The sequence below is a fragment of the Astatotilapia calliptera genome, chromosome 5 (genome assembly GCF_900246225.1).
Source record: "Astatotilapia calliptera chromosome 5, fAstCal1.2, whole genome shotgun sequence".
NCBI lineage: Eukaryota > Metazoa > Chordata > Actinopteri > Cichliformes > Cichlidae > Astatotilapia > Astatotilapia calliptera.
In genome coordinates, this window is record NC_039306.1 from 5,126,299 (window position 1) to 5,148,546 (window position 22,248).

The 22,248-nt window shown below is 41.7% G+C and overlaps 2 protein-coding genes across 4 annotated transcripts in view; both read right to left on the bottom strand.

Annotated features, from left to right (window-relative positions):
- The window catches only part of ppp1r16b (protein phosphatase 1, regulatory subunit 16B), an 85,922-nt gene that overhangs the window by 52,579 nt on the left and 11,095 nt on the right, over positions 1-22,248 (bottom strand). The gene's annotated exons all lie outside the window — the stretch shown is intronic.
- On the bottom strand, positions 618-10,193 carry LOC113021934 (zinc finger BED domain-containing protein 1-like). Its single transcript, XM_026166816.1, has 2 exons — positions 3,644-10,193; positions 618-3,456 (listed from the first exon to the last, which is right to left on the bottom strand). Exons 1-2 carry the CDS (start codon positions 5,084-5,086, stop codon positions 2,983-2,985), a joined length of 1,917 nt encoding a protein of 638 aa, XP_026022601.1. The 5' UTR covers positions 5,087-10,193; the 3' UTR covers positions 618-2,982.

Here is a 22,248-nt window from a genome sequence, read left to right on the forward strand (position 1 = left end):
TGCGGGCCACTTCCCCATTTCCACTTCACATTTCCCGTGCAAAATAAGCATATCCCCTGCCCCCTCCCAAAAAAGCTTAACTTTGACATTTTTTGCCTCTTCCTGCACTGATTTAGACGAGTAATCCTAATCAAACACATAGCCAAACCAAATATGTAAGCACTTATGCCCAGCTTGATTTTCTTTTAAATAAAAAAATAACAAAATAAATCAAATGAAATAAATAAATTACAACCATCCATCTGAATAACCAACCACCAAACAACCATCTTCAGTTATCTTAACATATGTATACAAACAACTTAGAATCGATACACTCGCTATAAACAATTTATGATTTCACTACTTGTATGTGAAACATCGCTTCTAGTGATGAACCCAGAGAATTGTGAAATGTTACAGCTGCCTCGAGTTTCACTCTACTCTCTGTAAACATCTTGGAGCTAGGCTTTAAGTTTTCATCTCAGCGGTTTATTTCATCCCGTCGTTGTTGAAATCACTCACAATCTCATATGTAACACAAACGTACATTTCTTTACGTGGGTCTGCCACCAGTTTCAGGATGCAGTTCAAAATTCATCATCACATTGAGAGCTTTTCATTTTTTTAGGCAGTAGCCATGACAAAAAAAGAATCAGAAGAAGAAAAAATAAATACTGCAGCCCTTTATCACGGGCCAAAATCTGATGTCGGGTCTGTTTTTTTGTTCTTCACTCCAGGCTCAAGTCAAAAGGAGATTATCTTTTGAAGGATGTAGCTGCTAAACTTTGGAACTTTCTCTCCCTGGACTAAGATATGTGGGCGCCTTAAAAAGCGGCCGAATGATTAGACTGGATTTTGTTTGATACAATGTTTTCTATACTTTTGCATTTCGGCCCTTTATTCGTTTGCAAATGTGTTTTAACTTAAATGTAAAAGGTGAAATATAAATACACATTCAGGCGTGCTTTACATTCCATTCATCTGACAACTTTAAGTGATTATTTTAAAACATTGGAAAACGTTTCACTATGTTTTAAGACAACTGAGACTGAATAGTACATTATGAGACAAACACCAATATCATGGCTGTGCATGTCACTGTGGCCCGGGTCTGAATGGCGTTATTTAAAAAGATCAATAAAGTTAGTTATAGCATGTATCATGCATCACGCCTGAAAGGGGCTTTACTTAGTAAGTTGTGTAGTTTTTTTCAGATCTTCAGTTTACTGTTTTGATTCGCTCACCTCAGCTGTGCTGCTGCATTTCAGTGAAAAGGCTCAAAGAACCCATTTATAAGCCGAGCTGCAAATTATGGATACAAAAAGTCAGGACATATCAGATGAACGTAGTGGAGCATTCATCGGCTAATGTGACTACGGCTTCTCAGCTAATGTGCATCTTGATGAATCATTTTCAGTTGAATTAACAGAAAACATGAAAACATTTCAAGTCATGATAAACATTAGCTAACTGCTAAAAAGCTGCAATTACGCGGTGTCTTTTGGAGCATTTTAGAGATCGGCTGATAAGCTACGTTAGGCTTTTGCAACCACCCCATTTCAATCATTTCTTTGCTGCATTAAAATGAGAATGGAAAAAGGGGCTGATGCATTGCACATGCTCACCAGAGTGAATCATTTCTTACAAATTAGATATTTTTTATCTTAATGCAACCAAATAGCCCCAAACGATGTCAGTGCAGCAAATGAACAGTTACTTTCCAAACACAGGCATTCAGGCAGCCAGGTAGCCGTTTCTGTCTTCCTGTCAGCTGTGCAGAAAAGTAGGCCACTCTGCACGTCCATAAGTAGCAGCTAAATGACATTGGTTTTACTAGGACGTTAGGAAAGAAGATCATTAATATAATTAGCATTCCGCTGTGTGTTATAATTATCCTCCACATGATGAGCTATAAAGCGACTTTAATTGTATGTTACGCTGCCTTAACAGATGTAGTTAGATAGCACCGCGGGGAAAGCAACAGAAAGACCAAACAAACTGTGGATTGGGATGCAGAAGGTCCTCGCAGGGTCTCGGTGAGCAAACTAAAGCTGGAGCAGAATAAACAGATCATTCTCCACTGACCTCAAGTTTTGGTTTTGGAAACACTGCACTGAATGCACTCAAAAGCTGAACAAACACAGGCATGCGATAATGTGATTAACAGACAAATCCTTCAGGTGGTCCACTAACATGATGAACCCAGAATTTAATCCCACTCCCATCCTGTGGTTAGCAAATGTTAGCTGGAGCTATAAAAATGTCTAAAAACATAATGAAATCAAGTCCACATCTAGGCAAACAGGTGATCAGATTAACTCCAAGTCCATAAGCACTAGGGGTGTGTATTGGCAAGAATCTGGCGATACAATATGTATCATAATACAGGGTAGACGATACGATATATTGAAATACTGAAAGCCAGACAGATATTTGTGTTTAGTAGGACTCAATTTAATTAGGAAAACTCACAGTAAACAGTCCAAACTGTTTAATGCTTGACATGAAACATCTGAAACAAAAACACTCTCTAAGTTCAAAATGAATGGAGAAATTAACATCTGCCTTATTAGAAGTCATGTCAAATAAACAAACAAAAACTACTTTACTGAAATATCAAGTATTTAATATGAAAAACGTAAACATGTAACACTGAAGTCTTTCTAAGTACTATGATTGTAAAATACTTATCCAAAAACTGCTCTATGGAGCATCAAAACAAAGTACTTTTTATGTGTCCTTAACATAAACAAATATAAATCAAAAATGAAATTGCTTGAAGAATCCATCCAAGTAAACATTAACAAAAAATGTAAAGTGCTATTACAACTAAGTGTTAATAAAATAAAGTACAGCTCTGCAGTGTCCATCAATGGAACACTTTTAGTACAACCTGAAAAAAGGAATTTACTCATCTAAATAAAAGTGCTTATGAGACTCAACCAAAATGTCAAACATTCTCATATCAGAGATTTTACATGTGTAGTGTTTTCTCAGTGTTTATTTTTCAATTTCCAGATTTTTGTGCAGGAATACAAGCTGATCGACATGGTCAGCTCTCAGGACACTTCTCTGTGCATTTACTATGTCTCCTGCAGAGGAGAAAACTCTCTCTGCAGAGACACTTGTTCCAGGAATGCATAGGAAACTCCTTGCTACTTTGGATAGCTGAGGGTATTCCTGTTCATGGTCCTTCCACCAACTGAGAGGATTTCCTGTGAGAGGCAAAGGGGTCTCATCTCTATACCTCTTGATCTCAGCTGCAGCAACATCATGTTCTGATTTTGGTGCAGTATTGTCACTAGTAGAGGCAAACGTAGCTCCGAGCAAGTCCACCAATGCACATGAGGTCCTCTGTCTTTTTAGGGGTGGCCGAGGGATGGAGTCAAAGTTGTCTTTGATATGTGGGTGATGAGCCTCCTCTGTGGCATTCTCTTCCTCCACCTGTTTGTCAGTCTCCTCATTCTTTTGCTGCTGAAAAACATTAAATTCAAATAGTATTAATGTCAGAAAGTCAAAATTCAAATCCAAGATTCACCCTGTTTTTCACTAATATTTGATGACAAATGTCATCAATATGCATTTTTTTTTGCTTTTTACTTTATTCACTTGCTTATAACTTCAGTTGAATTTTTCCAAATAAATTAATTTATTTACTTACATTTTCTTCCTTCTTTATCACAGTCACCACAGTGTCCAACAGTCTGGAATAGGTCTCACTGGTCTCTGCTTCAGACAGGAAGGGCAGGTCCTTAAACCGAGGATCAACAGTTGATGCCATCCATAGTGTCTCCCTCTCATTTACATATCTCTTTCCCAGATCTTCTGCTATGGCAGTCTTAATGTCCCTTACTGTCGGTGTATCATCAACACTTTCTTGTGCACCCATCACAAGCTTGGCATGAAGAGGAGCAATGATGGACAGGGTTGGCATACTCTCCTCTGACATCACCAGGGTGGCGTCCTTCATAGGCTTGAGTGCCCTGACAACTTCTTCTGCACATGTGATGTCAGACTCACTTAATGTGAAAATTTCTTTTTCACTCTTCCTAACTTCTGCAGAAAGCAGAGCTGCACAGATGGCTGGTTGCTGTTCTAAAAATCGTTCTATCATATCATAGGAGCTGTTCCATCTTGTAATTATGTCCGTGATCAATCTGTGAGCTGGTAGCTGAAGGAGGCACTGTTTCTGCTTCAACTGGTTGCTGGCTGTGGTGCTGCGCCTGAAAAAGGCTGTTACACGTCGGATCCTCCCGAGAAGTCGCACCACGGATTGTATTTTCAGTGCTTTCTGTGAGGCGAGATTCAGACTGTGTGCAAAACATTGTATGTGCGTTATGCCTGCAAGTCTAGCCGCGAGAGCCATGTTTGGTGCATTATCGGTAACAACAACAAGGTCCTTTGCGTTCAATCCCCATTCAGCCACAGCGTCAGTTAGTAACGCTGCAATGTGCTCACCTGTGTGACTGTCATGCATGGCTCGGGTTTGTAGTACATGAGACTGAAGGTTCCACTGGTCCGTTATGTGATGTGCTGTAACAGTTACGTACGATTCAGTGGCTCTCGAAGTCCAAGCGTCGCATGTCAGAGCAACTGTCTCAGCCGAGCTGAGAGAGTCCAGCACTGTCGCTTTGACTTCTTGGTACAGCTTTGGCAGAGCGATGTCCGTGATGTGTTGTCGAGAAGGAACGGTGTAACGGGGCTCCAGCGTTTTAATCATATTACGAAATCCTTTATTCTCCACAACACTCAGAGGGCGCATGTCTTTGCAAATAAAAACAAGTACTGACTGCGTTATTTTTGTTGCACGAGTTGAAGTTGCTGGTAGTTTCGAAAAGTTAACTTCTTCAATTGTCCGTTGAGAGGGATCGCCTCGTTTCGTTTTAAAATTAGCATTTGACGCTACGTCGCTATGGTGTCTAGACACGTGTGTTCGTAAATTTGTTGTGTTACCGGAATATTTGACTCTGGCGGTGCAGATTTTACAGACTGCATAGCTCTTGTCATAGTCTTTACTTCCTTCTTTTGTCCTAAATCCAAAATGAGTCCACACATCAGCTTTGAAAGCTGCGGGGGCCGGCTGTATCCTCTCCTCTTCAGTCATCAGTTAGCTAGCATCACACACGTCCACTGACTGTTCTACTTCGTTCTTTTGGCAAACTAGACGCTTCTACAGTTATCGCGAGACCTCGTTTTTACGTCATAGTAAAGGCGGTGAAAACTGCAAACCAGTGGCCGGAGTTTGAATTCCAACATACAAAAGAAATAAACAGTAAATGCATGTCATTTTTCAATTAAAAAAATCGATAACACTGATTTTAAATATCGATTCAGTATCATTGCGTGAAATATCGCGATATTTCGTTGTATCGATATTTTCTTACATCCCTAATAAGCACTGTTTCAAATAGCTGACGCTTTTCAGCTCATTTTAATATGATAATGCCAAGAGTCGGGCTGCCTTTTAAGTCTGAAGACAGTCAAAGATAAAAGGGAAAGAGATGCTTTTATTACACACAACCCAATACGCTTTTGCCCCATTCGTGTGTTTGTCCACATAAATGAAGATTTACAGGCATCACTGTTGCCCTTTAACGCTGTACTTTAGCAAATTGCTAACATCAGCAGACAATCACAGCACTGATGTTTAAACAGTGTAACATCTTCACCTTCTTATTTTGAAGAATTAGCATGCTCTTTGAGTTACATTTTGGAAATGAAAGCACCAAATGACAAGTTAATGGTTTCGCCAAAACCAGTGGTATACGTCGATGTATACGTCAAGTATTGCTGTTCTCTATCACACACTTCCTGTCTTTTTCTCCACCATCCTTGTCAGGAATAAAGGCCTTAAAAATTTTTAAAAAGCTGGAGGAGGGGAAGCTGTGTTATTCTATAACAGATCTACAGGTATGTGGGCCAAAGTAGAGGATTAAACTACGATAATCATAATAATCGCTTTCTCCGTGAGAGCTCATATGATGTACCGAGAAAACCAACCAAACGAGGCTTCATCGTGAGTCACATCACATCCAGTGCAGAGACAGATGGGAGAGAGGCACAATCATTTAAAAAGCTTCCAGAACATTTCAACTGATCCCCCTCTCCAGATAGATCCCCAACCTCAAGCCAAGCTGCCCTAAACCACCACGTTGGTAGCAACTGCTACTCAGTTCTACTCAACCATTCCTGCAAACACACTGACATAACTGAGAAAAATTCTACACGTGGAGGTCACAAATTCATATGATAAACATGCGACGGTCTGATGACTTTATGACACACACAAGAAAAGAAAAAAAATCTACACGCACTAATTGTAATTGTCACTTGCTCTGTTTTTTATCCATAGCTGCTGTGCTTTCCCTAGACATTGTTTAAAGTTTATTCATAACACTTCACATGTGCCATTCCTTAAACTGACACTTCCCAGCTCCACTTTCTCTCGAGCAGGAGAGGATGGATGACCTACAAAGACGTTCACTCCCTCGTGCACTCGTCTAAACATTTTCTTAGCCTACACAAGATTGTCCAAAATGAGATACGGTCTCATTACTGGTTTCATTTTAACACAGACTTCAGTCATGCAGATGAGTTATCAATAACTTAACGGCTTCCCAGCCTTATGGATGAGACTTAATTATCGGTTTACATCATCAACCTTTTAATTTCTCATTCCTCCACCTCTTTTCATAAGGGTGGCGCCCACAAACATCTAACTAGCCTGGAAATGAACTGAGTGGTTCAAATGCCAACTTTTTACTACAAGAAAAGAATTAGTCAATTCTCAAGAGTTGATTTTACTTCCAATGTTACACTTGGCACTTGCCGATTATTGTTCCACTGAGGATATCTGAGGCTTCTTCTCTGTATTGATTGGCACATCCTCAGGCTGTAAACAGCTGCAGCGGTTGCCATTTACTCATCGCAGCTCAGCTCCATTTCTCCTGTTTGGATTTATGGCTTCGGTAATACCTCATATAGACGGCATGACGGTGGGCTGTGTTCCTTGAAACCTTTCAAAATGTATTTAGCTTAATTTTTAAAAACGTGAAATACTGTCTAGATTCAAAAACACATCAGGCTTTACCTTCTGCATGGATAACATCCTCTGACTTTCAGCACGTGCAATTAAGAAGCTACTCAAGATGTTTCTGGGATTTAACATTATCGGTCTAAGTGTTGTTAATGTGGCTGCCCCTTTTTGATTTGTTGCGGTCTAATCCTTGTTGGATAATCCAGAATCCTATTGAAGGATTTATGGTGGGGGCCTGTTTACTCACTGTGAAGGTGGGCATGTGGAGAGACAACCTAAGATATTATGAGGTGGCTTAGAAGAAGCGAGGGAGCAGCGGGATGCTGAACAAGCACTCGGGGGATTGGCAACGGTGGATCAACCTCGATCCACATTGATGCTTAAACGCCTTCAGCGAGCCACCGTGCAGGCAGGTGGGCTTCAATCACAGCCACTGATAAGATGCAATCCTGCTGCTGGATTTATTTGGAGCTCTGTTCCAATTTCACCATTTAGGATCCTAAAATGTTTATTTTCCCTATTTTTCTTCCAGCTGTGCTTCCTGTTATCTCCTGGTATATTTCCATTAAGATGGCTTCAGCAAATACAATACCAGCAGTGCTATTCCAACTCTTTAATATCAGACTAAAATATTCTGATCTGACAACACTATCACTCAACAGCACATGTGCACTTTCCAAACCTGTAACACCGTGGCTATGATGAAACAGCAGTTCATCTGATCATTAACACAAATATCTAATCAGCCAAGTCAATGCCTGCAGGCTTGCAGACGTGGTCAAGACGACCTGCTGAAGACCAAACCGAGCATCCGAATATGACAGGAAGGTAATTTAAGTGACTTTGAACGTGGCGTGATTGCTGATGCCAAACAGGCTGGTCTGAGAATTTCCAAAACTGCTGATCTACTGGGATTTTGCACACACCCATCTGTGTGTTTACAGAGAAAAGGTCTGAAAAAAAGAGAAAATATCCAGTGAACGGCAGTCGTGGAAATGCTTTGTTGATGTCAGACGAGAGGAGAATTGTTCAGAGGAGAGCGCTTTGAGCTAAGAGGAAAGCAACAGCAATTCTAATCACCGGTTGTTACAACCAAGGCAGAAGAGCAAAAAGTTGAAGCAGGTGGGCGACGGCAGCAAAAGACCACACCAGCTTAACAACAGGAAACTGGGGGCACAATTTGCACAGGCTCACAACGATTGGACAAAAGAAGAATAGAAAACATCTCCTGGTGTGACGAGTCTCAATTTCTGCTGCGACATTCAGATGGTACCATCAGAATTTTGTGTAAACAACATGAAACCATCCAGCCCGTCTTCTATCAGCAGTTCAGCCTGGTGCCGGTGGTGTGATGGAGTGGGGGATATTTTCTTGGCACACCTTGTGCCCCTTAGCATCGTTTAAATGCCACAGCCGAGCTGAGTATTGTTGCTGACCATGTCCATCGCTCTATGAACACAGTGTGCACATCTTTTGATGGCTGCATCCGGCAGCATAACATACTATGTCAAAAAAAAAAAGAAAAAAAACTCTCATCACATCAAAGTAGTTTCTTGAACATGACAAGTACTACACTCAAATGGCCAAAGTGGCAGAGGAGATTGATGTACAGCTGACAAATCTACAGCAACTGTGTGATGCCATCATGTCAATGTGAACCAAAATCTCTGAGGAATGTTTTCCAGCACATTGATGGATCTATGCCGCAAAGAATTACAGCAGTTCTGAAGCCAAAACTAGGTATTAGCCAGGTGTACCTAAAAAAGTGGCCTGTGAGCTTTTCCTTTCAATAAATCTCAAACGTGTGTTGTCTACGGTTTAGTCCACCCACGCCAGATGTACTTAAGGTCAAGTTAACCTAGTTGCCACAACCACATCCGACGGCCTCTTGCATGCTATGCCACGGAGCTGCAGCAGTGATGATGCAAAATTTGTGCCTTTGCAGCTGAGTAGCTTGGGGCCAAGGCTGCGTGGCCCTCTCTGCCTGCCTCAGTTACCATGGAAATAAGAGTTAACTTGAGAGTTGGGGATCTCCCGAGAGAATTGACTGATGTGAAAGAGGGAAGAGGAGGGAGATCTTAGCGAGCCCATTGGCAGCCTACCGCTTAATAACCACGGTTCAGTTAAGATGTGCCTAAAATAGGAAAGAACAATGATGTAATATGTAATTCCACGTATAATAATTTAATTTTGCATGCAAGTTTGCAAAAAGGTGCACACATGAGAAAGAAATCCAAGTGAACAGAAGAGAAGCGTGCTGTAGTGAAAGTAACAGGCACAATGTAGCAGAGGTACTCAGTGGTCAGTTCCAATCAATAACCCTTTGTTGTTGTGCAGCAGTTACACAGTGTCCGAACACGAGACCAAACAAGCCAAAATTCAGATAATTCCTCGCTCCAGTGCATCCTTCCCTTCTGACTGGACCAATTCCTGACACCATATCACAGACGTTCATCCTCAGCACAGCCTCATTGATGTGTCCAGCACCATAATGTTGTTCCTACTTCTGCATCAAGCATTGTGAATTCCAAATTATGTCACATGACCAAGATGATTCAGCCCCCCCTGCCCGAAAGCTTCGCCCAGGCTGAGGCACATGAACAGAGAGGAGACAGCAGTGCCACTGTTGCTGCTCTCCCTAGCACACAATGCCCGAGGAGCTCCGTCTGACGAGTCGAAGAAGACAAATCCAAGGGAAAGAGAAAGACAAGGGCAGCAAAAGATAATGACAACGATAAGAGAAAGATCAGAGTTTTGTTAACCTGCAGGTAGCCTGAGAAACCACCCTAACCACAAAAGGCCAACCAGGAAAGAAAAGGAGGAGGAAAATACATCCAAAATTTCAACACTCCTGCAGTTCAGATGTTAAAAAAAGAAAAAAGAAATTCAGCTTTTTAGAATCCACTGAAGTCAGGCAAATGAAACTAGTCCTCCTAATCACAGGAGCATTTGATAGATGCCACCCTCGCAAGGCTACGCCTCATTGTCGCAGCTCTGCTCGTAGCAATGAAATGCCAGATCCCACTTGAGTAATCAACCACTCCAATGTCACATAAAATCAACGATTATGAGGATGAAGAGGCAAAAAGGAAGGGGGGTGGGGGGGGATGCAAAGAGCCAATGGTGAAAGAGCCTTGATTTAGCCTCGAGTAAAGTAGCATATTTTCAAAGATGCAGGGATAGTTTAAAAAAAAAAAAACACAAAAAAAAAAACCTCGTCTCAGTCAATGAATAAATGAACAAAGCATAAAAGTGCCATATGGACCTTTATGATGCAGATTAGATGAAGTGAATGCAGAAGTTTTGCTTGACAGATTTAACCGTGTGATGACTAATTAAAAGTCTCACAGCGCAGCCAACACCGTTCTATTGCATCAAGATGAATTATTATCCTTTAGGACTGTAACTTTAAAGCAAACACAAAGTGACTGTTTCATAATAAGGCTTCCAATCTACCAAACTGATCAAAGAGTCCACCTAATATAAAATCATAAAACAGAAAATAGACAGAAGTTAGCAGTAATTATTTTTCTGTCCACTAAATAAGCAAATATTAGACACAAATATCGCACAACAGAGACACTTATTCACAGATTTTCACATTATTGGTTACAATGAAGCAACTCAAGCATATCAAACAGACGTCAGGACAGAGCAGTAACTGTTGAGGGATACATGCAATGCCCGTGTCCTAACAGACCGCTCACCCTTTTAGTGACCTGTGTTTCAGCACATGATGCACGACACCGGCTGACCGGCTTACTCCACAGATGTCACAGGTCATCCCCGGCTTAACTGAACATGTGAGTAAACAACCTCATGTTCTGGGTTAGTAGTTAGTCCTGAGTAGAAAAACAAAAGAGCCAAAATTTTCCTTTTTCTTTTTTAAGTAGAGTTTGTGTTTAACATCAAATATCACAGATCCTTACTATTAAATAAAAAGAAATCCAGGGGGGAAAAAGAACAAGCAAATCCAGGACACATTAAAGTCTACATGCCTCTAATGGACGGCTAAATCGCTTGTCATATCACTGGTCTTATATCACACCTAGTGGTTTATAAAGCATTTGAAAGCAGGGATAGGTAATAAGCCTCGGGCAGCTTTTAGTGGCTGGTAAAAAAGTTCATCCTTTTATGTCTGTGAGAGCAAATCATCAGAAGTTTACCAATTCTCTTTCGTCTTGGCCCGACATTATCACGGCAATCTAACACAGAGCAGTGACATTAATCTCACAGAGTGACCTACATCATCACTGCACATTTATTTTTTCATGGCACGACCTGTGAGCAGTTCCCCTTCATCTGCTCAGCTCATTACCCTTTCATCTTGACGAAAATACACGTTAATGACACCATCTGATGATCAGAGTTAGTCTGGCTAGTCTGGAGGTTATTTTTATTCCCTCGCACTATAATAACTTTTTTGATTGTTTTTTTCTTTCTTTCTAAAGAAAGTGACACGAAGTAGATTCATCCACTGTGTGTGATCATGAGCATCCATGCAGTGAGGCAACAAAAGGCAAAACAGTCAGTCCATTTAACCCACAAGACACCGAGCTGCTTTCAAGAGTAGAGTTATTTATGGTAAATAGTGGCAGGAGACTGAAATTAATGCGACCATGTGCAATCAGGTTTTCTTTAAAAGAGTTGCGTCATAGACAGCGACCAGGTTTGTGATCATTTGCAGTCCATTACCATCTTCAAGCAACTTTGTCGCATCAAGATGGTGACAGAAATGCAATAAGACGAGTCAGTCTGTTATCAGTCTTCTATCGAATGTGGTCCAGTCTAGCTGCTTGGTAACCTGTGTGTGTGATTATATAGGAATATAACCAGAATACAACCAGTATTGACTGGCAACCAGTCAAGTCTATTGAATAATTTCACAGCATATTACAATAAATCTGTATTAGTCTGTCTTAGGAATCTGTGTGCGTTTATAAAAACATATGACAATCATTTACGAACCTTCGTCCAGCTGTCTGACCACATCCAGTTGAAGTTGGACTGCAACCGTTTGGAGACAGGTTGCTAAAGTGGTCAACCGGTGGTTGAGGATCTTACACTCTTAACCTCTAAGCAATCACTAGGCACCAAGCCATCCTATTAACATCAGATATTTTTAGATCCATTTCTACTCTAGTGTCACTGAGTCATATGGCAGATATTCTTAATTAAATGTGACTAATTATGGTTTTCAATCATTTTCATGGCAAAAGAGTTTACAAAAACCCAAACTGTATCATATAAGTTGTGCAGAAACACTCGAGGCTTCTGCAGCGGTAAATCCCACTACATAAAATCTGTTTAGCCACGGTTCACTCCAAGACAATGCAGTGATTAGAAGAGGAAAAATGCAAATACAATCAAAGCCTATAATAAAAACTAAAGAGCCATGCTGGCCATTTGCTCCTGCTGTCTGAAATGCCTTTACATTGCGATGTGTTCATCTAATATTTTGAATCCAAGCACTGTGCTGCCAAAAGTCATTCAACCACCTTAAATCATTTAGAACAGATTTATTTTCTAAAAGCAGAAGTTCACTGGATGTGAAAATCCAACACAAAGCTTCTTTTAACCATCTGGGCTCTTCAATTTCTTATGTGCTCCGATAGAAAGAGTTGGTTGGTGTGTGAAACCAGATGTAGAGATGAACCAGTGTGTAGTTTATTTTTTATCTATAGGAGGAACAAAGAATGAGAGAAAGCTGGAAACAGTGAACTGAGGAGTGTGATAGAAAGAGACTGAACAGATATTACTGTTAAAGGTCACTCTTCTCTTGACAAGCGGTGACATCTGATGTGAAGCATTTATGTGTGTGCTGCCTTCTTTTTTTTTTTAATGGCACTCTATTGCTGCCATATGCCTGGGAGCAGCTAAGCCTGGCCGAGGCCTCTGAGGGGAAGGCCTTATGAGTCTAATAAGACAGCAGAAGAAGACAAAAGCTCCTCTGAGACCTAATTTGCAAACAAATAAATACGAAGAGAAAAGAGACGAGGGAAAAGCCACATGTGAATTCTCCTGCAGGAGTATTTTTCTATCCCGAAATCCACATTTATTCCTCCTCTTTGTTTTTATGGTGATATGGCAGAAGAAGAAAAAAAGGTTGTGAACCAAGAGCAAAAGCCGCATCGCTAAAAATGGAATGTGGATTTTAAGTGTGGCTTTTCAAACGCTGAGTTACAAGTTATGATTTTCAGTAGGGAATAAGTGGTAATTAGCGTGCTGGGTGTTGCCACGTGAGTGGGTGTATAAATAAATAGAGCTCAGGGGTGGGAAAGGCAAAGAAGCTGCAAAACAACCTGGGTTCAAGAGAACACCACTGCTTCTGTCACTGCTGCCGTTCACATGATCAGAAAAGCCGAAGCCCTCTCATAGAGCGAAGAAGAGGCACAAATTTAGAAGTAGAACAAGTTGATTATTTCTCCCCACAGATGTTTGTGCATTTTACACATTCACAAGACTTTCCTCCCCTTTTTAGATCCGTTTTACAGCTTCCTTCTTGGCATGTATGATAGCTTGGTGAGGGAGATGTTGCACCAAAATATCTAAAAGTTTGTACTGCGATTGAGCAGCAGCACAGATAAAAGATAAGGAGGGGTTTGAAGCCCTAAGCTGTCTTTGTCCTATTTGATTTACAACTATCGGTGGCAACAATTCTGTCCCTGTGTTTGACAGGCTGCTTTTTCAACCCGCCTTCAGCTGTTGCTTCTGGGAACGACTGTAAACCACCCCCAAAGACAAAGTCAGACAGCATGTTGTTTGAATGATCCGGGGGGGGGGGGGGGGGGGTGTCCAAAAAAGCAGCTCTTACAAACAGACATTGAAAACAAAAAGACGGCACAAGATACTGAAAAGCAGTTACTGAATGTCCTGTTCATTCACACTACTTTTCACCCACTTACACTCTCGCTTATTATAGTTGGTTTTCTCCAAATGCCTCCATTGTTTTCTCTGATTTTGCTTTCTGACGGTGTTTAAAGGCTTTAAGTCAGACATTTTTCCCCCCTCTACAGTTCTACTCTTACTTTTTTCCCCTCTTTCCATTAATACTGTTGACTCCCGGGCCATCTCATCAGATTACCCAGCGGTTTTAGGAGGAAATGTCAGGTCATACCACGCTGACTGTCTTTGAGTTTTGTTGACAGTTCCTTCTGACCCCACTAGCTGCTCCTCTGCAGGACGGCAGTTCTCTGGAGAAGAGAAATCCCATCCATCTCAGTTGCCGAAGAGGCGCGCATAAAAGACACCAAAGTGCTTCACAGTAATTTCACAGCCATCAGCCTTCATCACTATGAGAGGGCAGTGGGTTCAGGATGGTGCGAACCACGGGGCGAAGAAATGGACTCACACTCAGGATCCAGCACTTTCCTACTCACTGCTGCTTTCACACATCTTGAGACAGACACTCAAAATTTGCATTTACGTAAGCTCAAATATTCTTCCTTCTCTCTCTGTCACAACCACACAAAAACTTTTTGCATACACACATGCGCACACACACACACAAACATTCTTAAACATAAATGTGCAATATACCCTCTGCAGTTTCACCATACCCGTCCCGTGTCTCTCACAGTCTGGTGAGTCTGCTTCCTCTCTCAGCAGACAGGAAGTTATAATGACAAGAATACGCACACACACACACACACACACACACACTTAAATGCAAGCATAACACCTGTACACCTGCATCTACATAGATTTTAATAACAGTCAATATAATAAAGCTTGAAAATACACAAAAAACTTGATTTATAAAGCATGCATAGGAGTTATCACACATAATATTGGTTATGTCCTCACACAATCACAGGCCGCCTCCAGCCAACGCGCTCTGAAGCTCTGACCCAAACCACAGGGAGAGAAAAAAAGAGCAGGCAAAGAATCGCAGGAAGCAGCTCGCCTACTCCAACCAATCAGGGATTAAACATGACTCAGCCCAGCCTCTCATCTTATTGTGGCCTTGAGGCTGTTAGAGCAACTCCTGGGTCAAAGTTAGTCTCTCTGTATTTACTTCTCTCCCTTCCGTCCTGTTCATGAAAAAGAGGTGATGGCTACTTTTGTTCCCAGCCTCATCGTCAACTCGCTGCTGCTAGCGCCGCCTTTGTAGTCATTCTTTAGGCCGACCAGGGGTTTAACTTCTGTCCAATAAACAGTCCTGATTTCTAAAAATACCTCAACCTTTTCCCATCATTTCATCTACTTTCGATTTCCTTTTATTTATATATATATATATATATATATATATATATATATATATATATATATATATATATATATATATATATATATATATATATATATATATATATATATACATACATACATGCCTTTTTGAAATGACACTGTCTTTAAAAAGGGTGCTGTGTGCTGGAGCAGCACAGTGTGTGGACTCATGACGCCTGATCGAGCATTTGGGGACCAGAGGGAATGAGAGAGGAGATTATCAAGCTCCTAAGCTAGCCAGCTGCCACTGGAGCTGTGTGGGCAGCACTACATCCTGTCTCCCTTTTTTTTTATCCTCCCTGCCTCTTTCATGGTCACTCTCATTAGACAGTAGTGATAGCAGACATCTCTATACGGAAGTACTGCAGGACATAAGGAGAAGGAAAGGGAATCAAAAGCAGAGAACCATCAAAAATCATGCACACTAAATTTGGAAAATTCCTTTTCTCTCTGCTGGCATGTTATTCTGACAGTCATGATGGTGGAGCTTTTGTACACCTGAACCACCTGCAAGCCCTCTTATTAATTTTAAACAGTCTTCAGACTCCGATAATAAATTTGTGCTTAGAGGTGGTAATCGTAGCTCGTTGTATAGCACAGTCACGACACAACTGTGTCACAGAAGAACATGAAGTCTTTTCACTTTTGCTAACTTCATCCTAATCCATTTGCAACAAGGAGTCACATTATAGCAGCTCCTGCAAGTCAAAGCATTAACGCTCAATTAATTAGTCAGTTTATTGATAACTGCATCAGAAGGAGAAGGGACACAGTGTACAGTCAAAGCAATAATGTATCCCCCGTCTAGCTGTATTGAAATTAAAAACCTCCTTTTTCTACTCTTGAAAAATTGATCAGGAATTTTTGTATGTGTGCATCCTTAACATGGAGGACACAGCTGAAGAGTTCAAAAAGAAATCTATCAGTGGTGTACAAATACTCATTCGTTCTGACACGAGTAAGTGTGTGACAGCAGACAAATGTTTGTTGCTGTTAAACCATCCCTGAAAGGGACCTGTCAATATTGATGAGTAGACATTGTGTGTTCCTTGCTTCCTCGTGTGGTTTCTCAAAACCAATCTAAAGACTCACACGATCAGCCCCAACATCCTGGTGCAGTCTAAGTGCCTCAGCAGACCTTCTGGGAAATACACAGGAGAATTCTCGGCTAGTAATCGTGGTAAAGAGAAACTTGAGCACACAAGGGAGGCTTCCAATGTACTGGGCAGTTCACTCCCACAGTGATCATCTCGATGAGCTGTTAATCATGGCCAGATGAATACGCAAATACAAGCAGAAGAAGTACACTTCCCTCGACCGGTGTCTGGGCTCATCGTTAGAGACAGGGTGAGGAGTTTGGTCATTCAGGAGAGCAGAGCTAGTCCTAAATGCTGAAAGGAGCCACTGAGTGGGTTCAGGCATTTCAAGAACATGTCCCCTGGATGCCTCCTAGGTGAAGTGTTTCCCACAATTACTACCAAGAGGAGACCCCAAGGTAGATCCAGGACACGCTAGAGAGATTAAATCTCTCTGTCGGCTGGCTTGGAAACACCTTGGTATTTCCCAAAAGACCCAGAGGATGTGGCTGGAGGAGAGGATGGCCTGAGCATCTCTGCTTAGATCACTGCCCCAAATACCAACCAACCAACCAATACTGAGGGTTGGTATATAAGATAAGATAAGATAAGATAACCTTTATTAGTCCCACACGTGGGAAATTACTTCAGTTGCTTATATTCATAGCACATGATGAAAGGAAAGATAGAAATTGTTATTACATTATGATAAATAAGAAAGGTAAAAACCTTTATGAAAGAGTAAATGATACCACAGACTGGAACAAAAGCAAATAAGTAGGAAGGCAGATCATCAGAAGCAATTCAGCTGAACAACCAGACACGGAGTTTTTGGGGTTTTTTTAGAAAAAACAATTATAACACTAGCAGTCTAAATTTGTCACGTTAATGTTAGAAAATGTTGTGTTTTCTTAATCACGCTCACTTGTCTGTATGGAATTATTGCAATTGGTTTTTACTTGTGTTGTATTTGTTTTAATCTCAATGAAACTTGCCCCACATACCGTAATTGTCGGGCTATAAGCCGCTACTTTTTGCACAAGCTTTGAACCCTGCGGCTTTTAGTCAGGTGCGGCTTTTCTATGGATTGTCCATGATTTTTGTGATATCGTAAGACGATTTGTTTTGTGTGTTCCGCTGTTGTACGGCACTACGTTGCCTGGCGGAAGGATCGGGGTTCAAGAGTGGTATGTTAGTCACATGTCCGTCCGCCAGGCAACGTAGTGCCGTACGAAGTAGCGCGAAAAACAAACTTCAAAGTAGCGCTACGCATTCAGCGGGAGGCGTGGATGATGAGCGGAGATAAACTTGCGAAAAGCAAGTTATGCCCAACTCCACCGGTGGATTCTGACAGCGTGGAAAAGTGCGAAAACATCCACGATCACCAACGGATTTTGAAGGGCTGGACTGCTGCATGATGAAGAGGAGGACACCGCCACGGCCCTTCTGAGGGTGTTCGACTCTGACACTGACAACGAGGATTTCTTTGGTTTTGAAAGTGACAACGAAGGAGAGAAGCGGAGAGTGGATGACGAAGCTACCCTGAGCCTGTTCGTTTCCGACATTGGAGGAGAGGACTTTGGTGGTTTTAGTGCGCAGGAAGAAGAGAAAGATGGTGAATGACTGACTTTTCTTCTTGTTAAAGCCGTGTCACTGCACCTGAGCCTAAAAGGTAGTCCGAATCTATTTTTCTGGTGTGCTGTAGGTTACTGTTATGTACTACATGTGCAAATATGTACCCATAACTTGTTTTTCAAAATATTAATAAAAGGGGTGTGTCTCCAAACAGCCATCTCTTTCCTGACAATTCCCTTTGTGCATATTCTCTTACATATGATAAGTCAACATTGAAACACCTGCGGCTTTTAGTCAGGTGCGGCTAATGTATGTACAAAACAGGATTTTCCCCTGATTTTAGCTTGTGCGGCTAATATTCAGGTGCGCTTTGTAGTCCGGGAAATACGGTAATTATGGAATAAGCATGCCACTCTTTGCATTAAAGTAGATGAGAATGAACGAAGAATTGTAATAAAATCACCGTTTGCAACATCAAAAAAATCATTTTAAAAGAAACACAAATCAAAGACACTTTGAGACAACTTCAAGATAAGGCAGGAAAACATAAAAACATCCTTAGAGGAGGTACTGTATTTCCCGGACTACAAAGCGCACCTGAATATTAGCCGCACAAGCTAAAATCAGGGGAAAATCCTGTTTTGTACATACATTAGCCGCACCTGACCAAAAGCCGCAGGTGTTTCAATGTTGACTTATCATATGTAAGAGAATATGCACAAAGCGAATTGTCAGGAAAGAGATGGCTGTTTGGAGACACACCCCTTTTATTAATATTTTGAAAATCAAGTTATGGGTACATATTTGCACATGTGCTGTGCTTCATAAATGAGTAACAAATGTAGTACATAACAGTAACCTACAGCACACCAGAAAAATAGATTCAGACTACCTTTTAGGCTCAGGTGCAGTGACACATCTTTAACAAGAAGAAAAGTCAGTCATTCACCACCATCTTCTTGCGCACTAAAACCACCAAAGTCCTCTTCTCCAGTGTCGGATACGAACAGGCTCAGGATGGCTTCGTCATCCACTCTCAGCTTCTTTCCTTCGTTGTCACTTTCAAAACCAAAGATAATCCTCATTGTCGTTGTCAGTGTCAGAGTCGAACACCCTCTGAAGGGCCGTGGCGGTGTCCTCCTCTCCATCATGCAGCAGTCCAGCCCTTCGAAATCCGTTGGTGATCGTGGATGTTTGCACACTTTTCCACGCTGTCAGAATCCACCGGTGGAGTTGAGCACAACTTGCTTTTCGCAAGTTTATCGCCGCTCATCATCCACGCCTCCCGCTGAACGCATAGCGCTACTTTGAAGTTTGTTTTTCGCGCTACTTGTACAGCACTATGTTGCCTGGCGGATGGACATGTGACCAACATACCACTCTTGAACCCCGATCCTTCCGCCAGGCAACGTAGTGCCGTACAACAGCGGAACAAACAAAACAAATCGTCTTACGATATCACAAAAATCATGGACAATCTATAGAAAAGCCGCACCTGACTAAAAGCCGCAGGGTTCAAAGCTTGTGCAAAAAGTAGCGGCTTATAGCCCGACAATTACGGTAATTAGATAGCTGGAGGACTACAGCCCTGCAGCGACTGTGAACCACAGCAGAAGAGAAATGACCACATCCCTGTAACTGTGGTACCGCTCTACTCCCTGTCCTTTCTGTAGATTAATGCTGGAAGTGTTGTGTATCAGCAAGGACATGTAGATCATCATCATGTCTAGACACTGATGCACTTTTAAAACATTTGGTCTCTTGTGAGGTTTACTAAAAGGAAGCTTTCAGATAAACTTGTGCTCACTCATCAATTTTTAAAGAGATACAGATGCAAACATTTTGAAGAGATCCTACAGTTAAGGAATCAAAGCTACAGAGAATCAGTTAGCACTATTTTTAAGCTCACAGAACACCAACAGGCAAAATATATATGTGTGTGTGTGTGATTTGAGCAAAGTTGCTCATAAAAATAAAGGAAAAAGAAAAAGGGGACAAACTTGGAGATGCATCTACGGTCATGCAAGCTCAATGCAGAAGAAACCACGCAAGAGTTCAAACCACAACTCACTCACACACACACACACAATTACTGTGCAACTGCAGCCTTGGCACGACCAGGCACGACCAAGCACCAGAGCATGCGGTCAATTTTAGACCAATGGGTGCAGGGCACAGACAGAGAAGCAAGACAGAGCAAAGCAGACATTAAAGGGACCATCTCCAACAATGCAGGGAGAATTCATAAAAACAAGCCATCAAAAAGCAGGGATGCACACACACACACACACACAGACCCAAGGATGGTTTCAACAACACTTTCAATGTTGGCTGAATTTTCCCTTTGAAGTGCAACAGCTGTGGTCGTCTAATCTAAGAGCCATTTTGCTCATCAGGAGAGCAGAATAAAAGCACGACACTCTGTGAACAGCGACTATTTTGCAGCCTTCACCTGAGAGCCCTTTTACTACTGCCTGGTACCTGTAGGTTATAGATACAATACCATCAATACAGCACAAAACAATCCAAGAATTTCATGTGTATACAAAGAGGCATATGTTGAACTCAAAGAAAACCAGAGAGGCTCAGTGTGCTTCACACAACAATGTGAGGAAAAAACCTTTACAATCCCCCCTCAGTCAAATGCCTTCCTGAGCACAGTGCAAGCCTCAAACTCTATGAGCTCACTTCCTGTTCACTAGCTTGCTTGACTGACTACTCTGGCAGGTCTGTCTCTGCAGAAAAAAAGCACATAGAGAAATAGGCTGAAAGGTGTATATTTATAGCAGGGGGTTATAAAAAAAAAAAAAAAAAAGCCAAAACCCTAAATCCTTACAGACACTCTATAAGCATGAAAACCTATAAAGATGTGTTGTTTTTGCTTTAACGGCAACAGCAGAAAAGTCAAAATAGAACCTTTAGCTCTGCTATAAGAACATCAATGACGAGTGTTAAGGGCATCTACCTCTTCAAAGTCATGCAGGTCCCCCTCCATGATATTCAGAAAATACAGCAGGGGAGCGAGACCAACAAGTGTAGGAGATGAGGCCCTGTGGTTAGTGTGTGACAGAGGGAGGGTCAGGGGATACAATGTAGCCTGGGCAGAGACGTAGAGCTGCTAGTCAGAGCTAACCAGCCATGAGAAGCTGTCAGACTCGCTGTGAGGGGACTCTGGTTGAGCTTTGACAGTCACTAGAAACACAATTATGGCCTTTTCAAAAGCTCACTATGCGGGAGCAGCACTGTCCCGAAAGCCATTTTGCCGGCCTTTGGACTTTCAGTAGTGGATATTTGAAGCTTCGTGCAAGTGCCGGGGACTCAAAATCACCTTACACAACAAAACAAGTTAACGACCATGGCTGCAGACGTACAATGTTAACTGAGAGAGAAACTTAGACACCAAAGAATGTGTCATACTTTCTCTTCCATTCAGCTGTGCACTCTGTCAGAGGTAAAAGCTCGCTGTTCGCTCACTTGCTGGAAAGAGCAGAGTCAGAGGGAGAGCTGTACCTGCGCCGGGAGAGCAAGACCTCGTTGAGAAAAGAAAAAAAAAAAGGTAATGTCAGTACAAAGGAGTACATGTTTCTTTGAAGCTTTTTCTGAGAGAGAGAGCGAGAGAAGAAGAAAAAAAAGTTGCTAAATGCAGCGAGAAGGTGGCAGTACAACTGCCATTTGAGTTCTCAGTAAAGATGGAAAAGTGGTGTATAAATACAAATCCATTTACACCGCTGTCCCCATGCTGGGACATTAAGCGGTGTGCAATTGTCTTATTGATCAGCAGCTTAGAGGCACATCGCAGCTCTCTGCACCTGAACTGTCGACTTTATCGTTTCCAAAATGAAATGAAAAAGCAGGTTCAATTCAGGTGGCATCTTTAAAAAAAAAAAAATCACATTGGAGTTGCTGGTTTTTAAGTGGACAGTGACCATTTGCAGATTAAATGCTCTGCAGCTAAACCTCCACCCACCGAGCAGACTGATTAGGGCTGCGTGGTGCTAAAGAAGCTAACGCACATCTCTGCAAAGCACTGATGTTTGTGGTTTTATCCTCTCAGTGAGGGGTCGCATGGGGGGCTGGGGGGGTTAAGATATCCTAGCATCAGTCAGCAGGGGATCCGCCATTACTCCCACTGATCACTTAAGTATTTACTCAGCTGAAGCCCACCACTTCACAGACGGTCCAGAGGAGAGTATAAATTAGATGAATACATGCAGAAACGCCACACAAGTGAAAATGTGTGATGATGAAAGACAGATGAAGGATTATTAAATCATACTGAACACAATTAGCAATCATGCAGTTTTTTTAAAGCCAACCTGTTTGAATGATTGCCTGTTTTCTTAGATTGGA

What these genes read in the sequence shown, in the direction of transcription:
- LOC113021934 (XM_026166816.1), bottom strand. Translation starts at nt 5,086, where the DNA reads ATGACTGAAGAGGAGAGGATACAGCCGGCCCCCGCAGCTTTCAAAGCT. An exon ending in TGATAAAGAAGGAAGAAAAT is followed by an intron (nt 3,457 to 3,643) that starts GTAAGTAAATAA and finishes AATGTTTTTCAG; the next exon opens with CAGCAAAAGAATGAGGAGAC.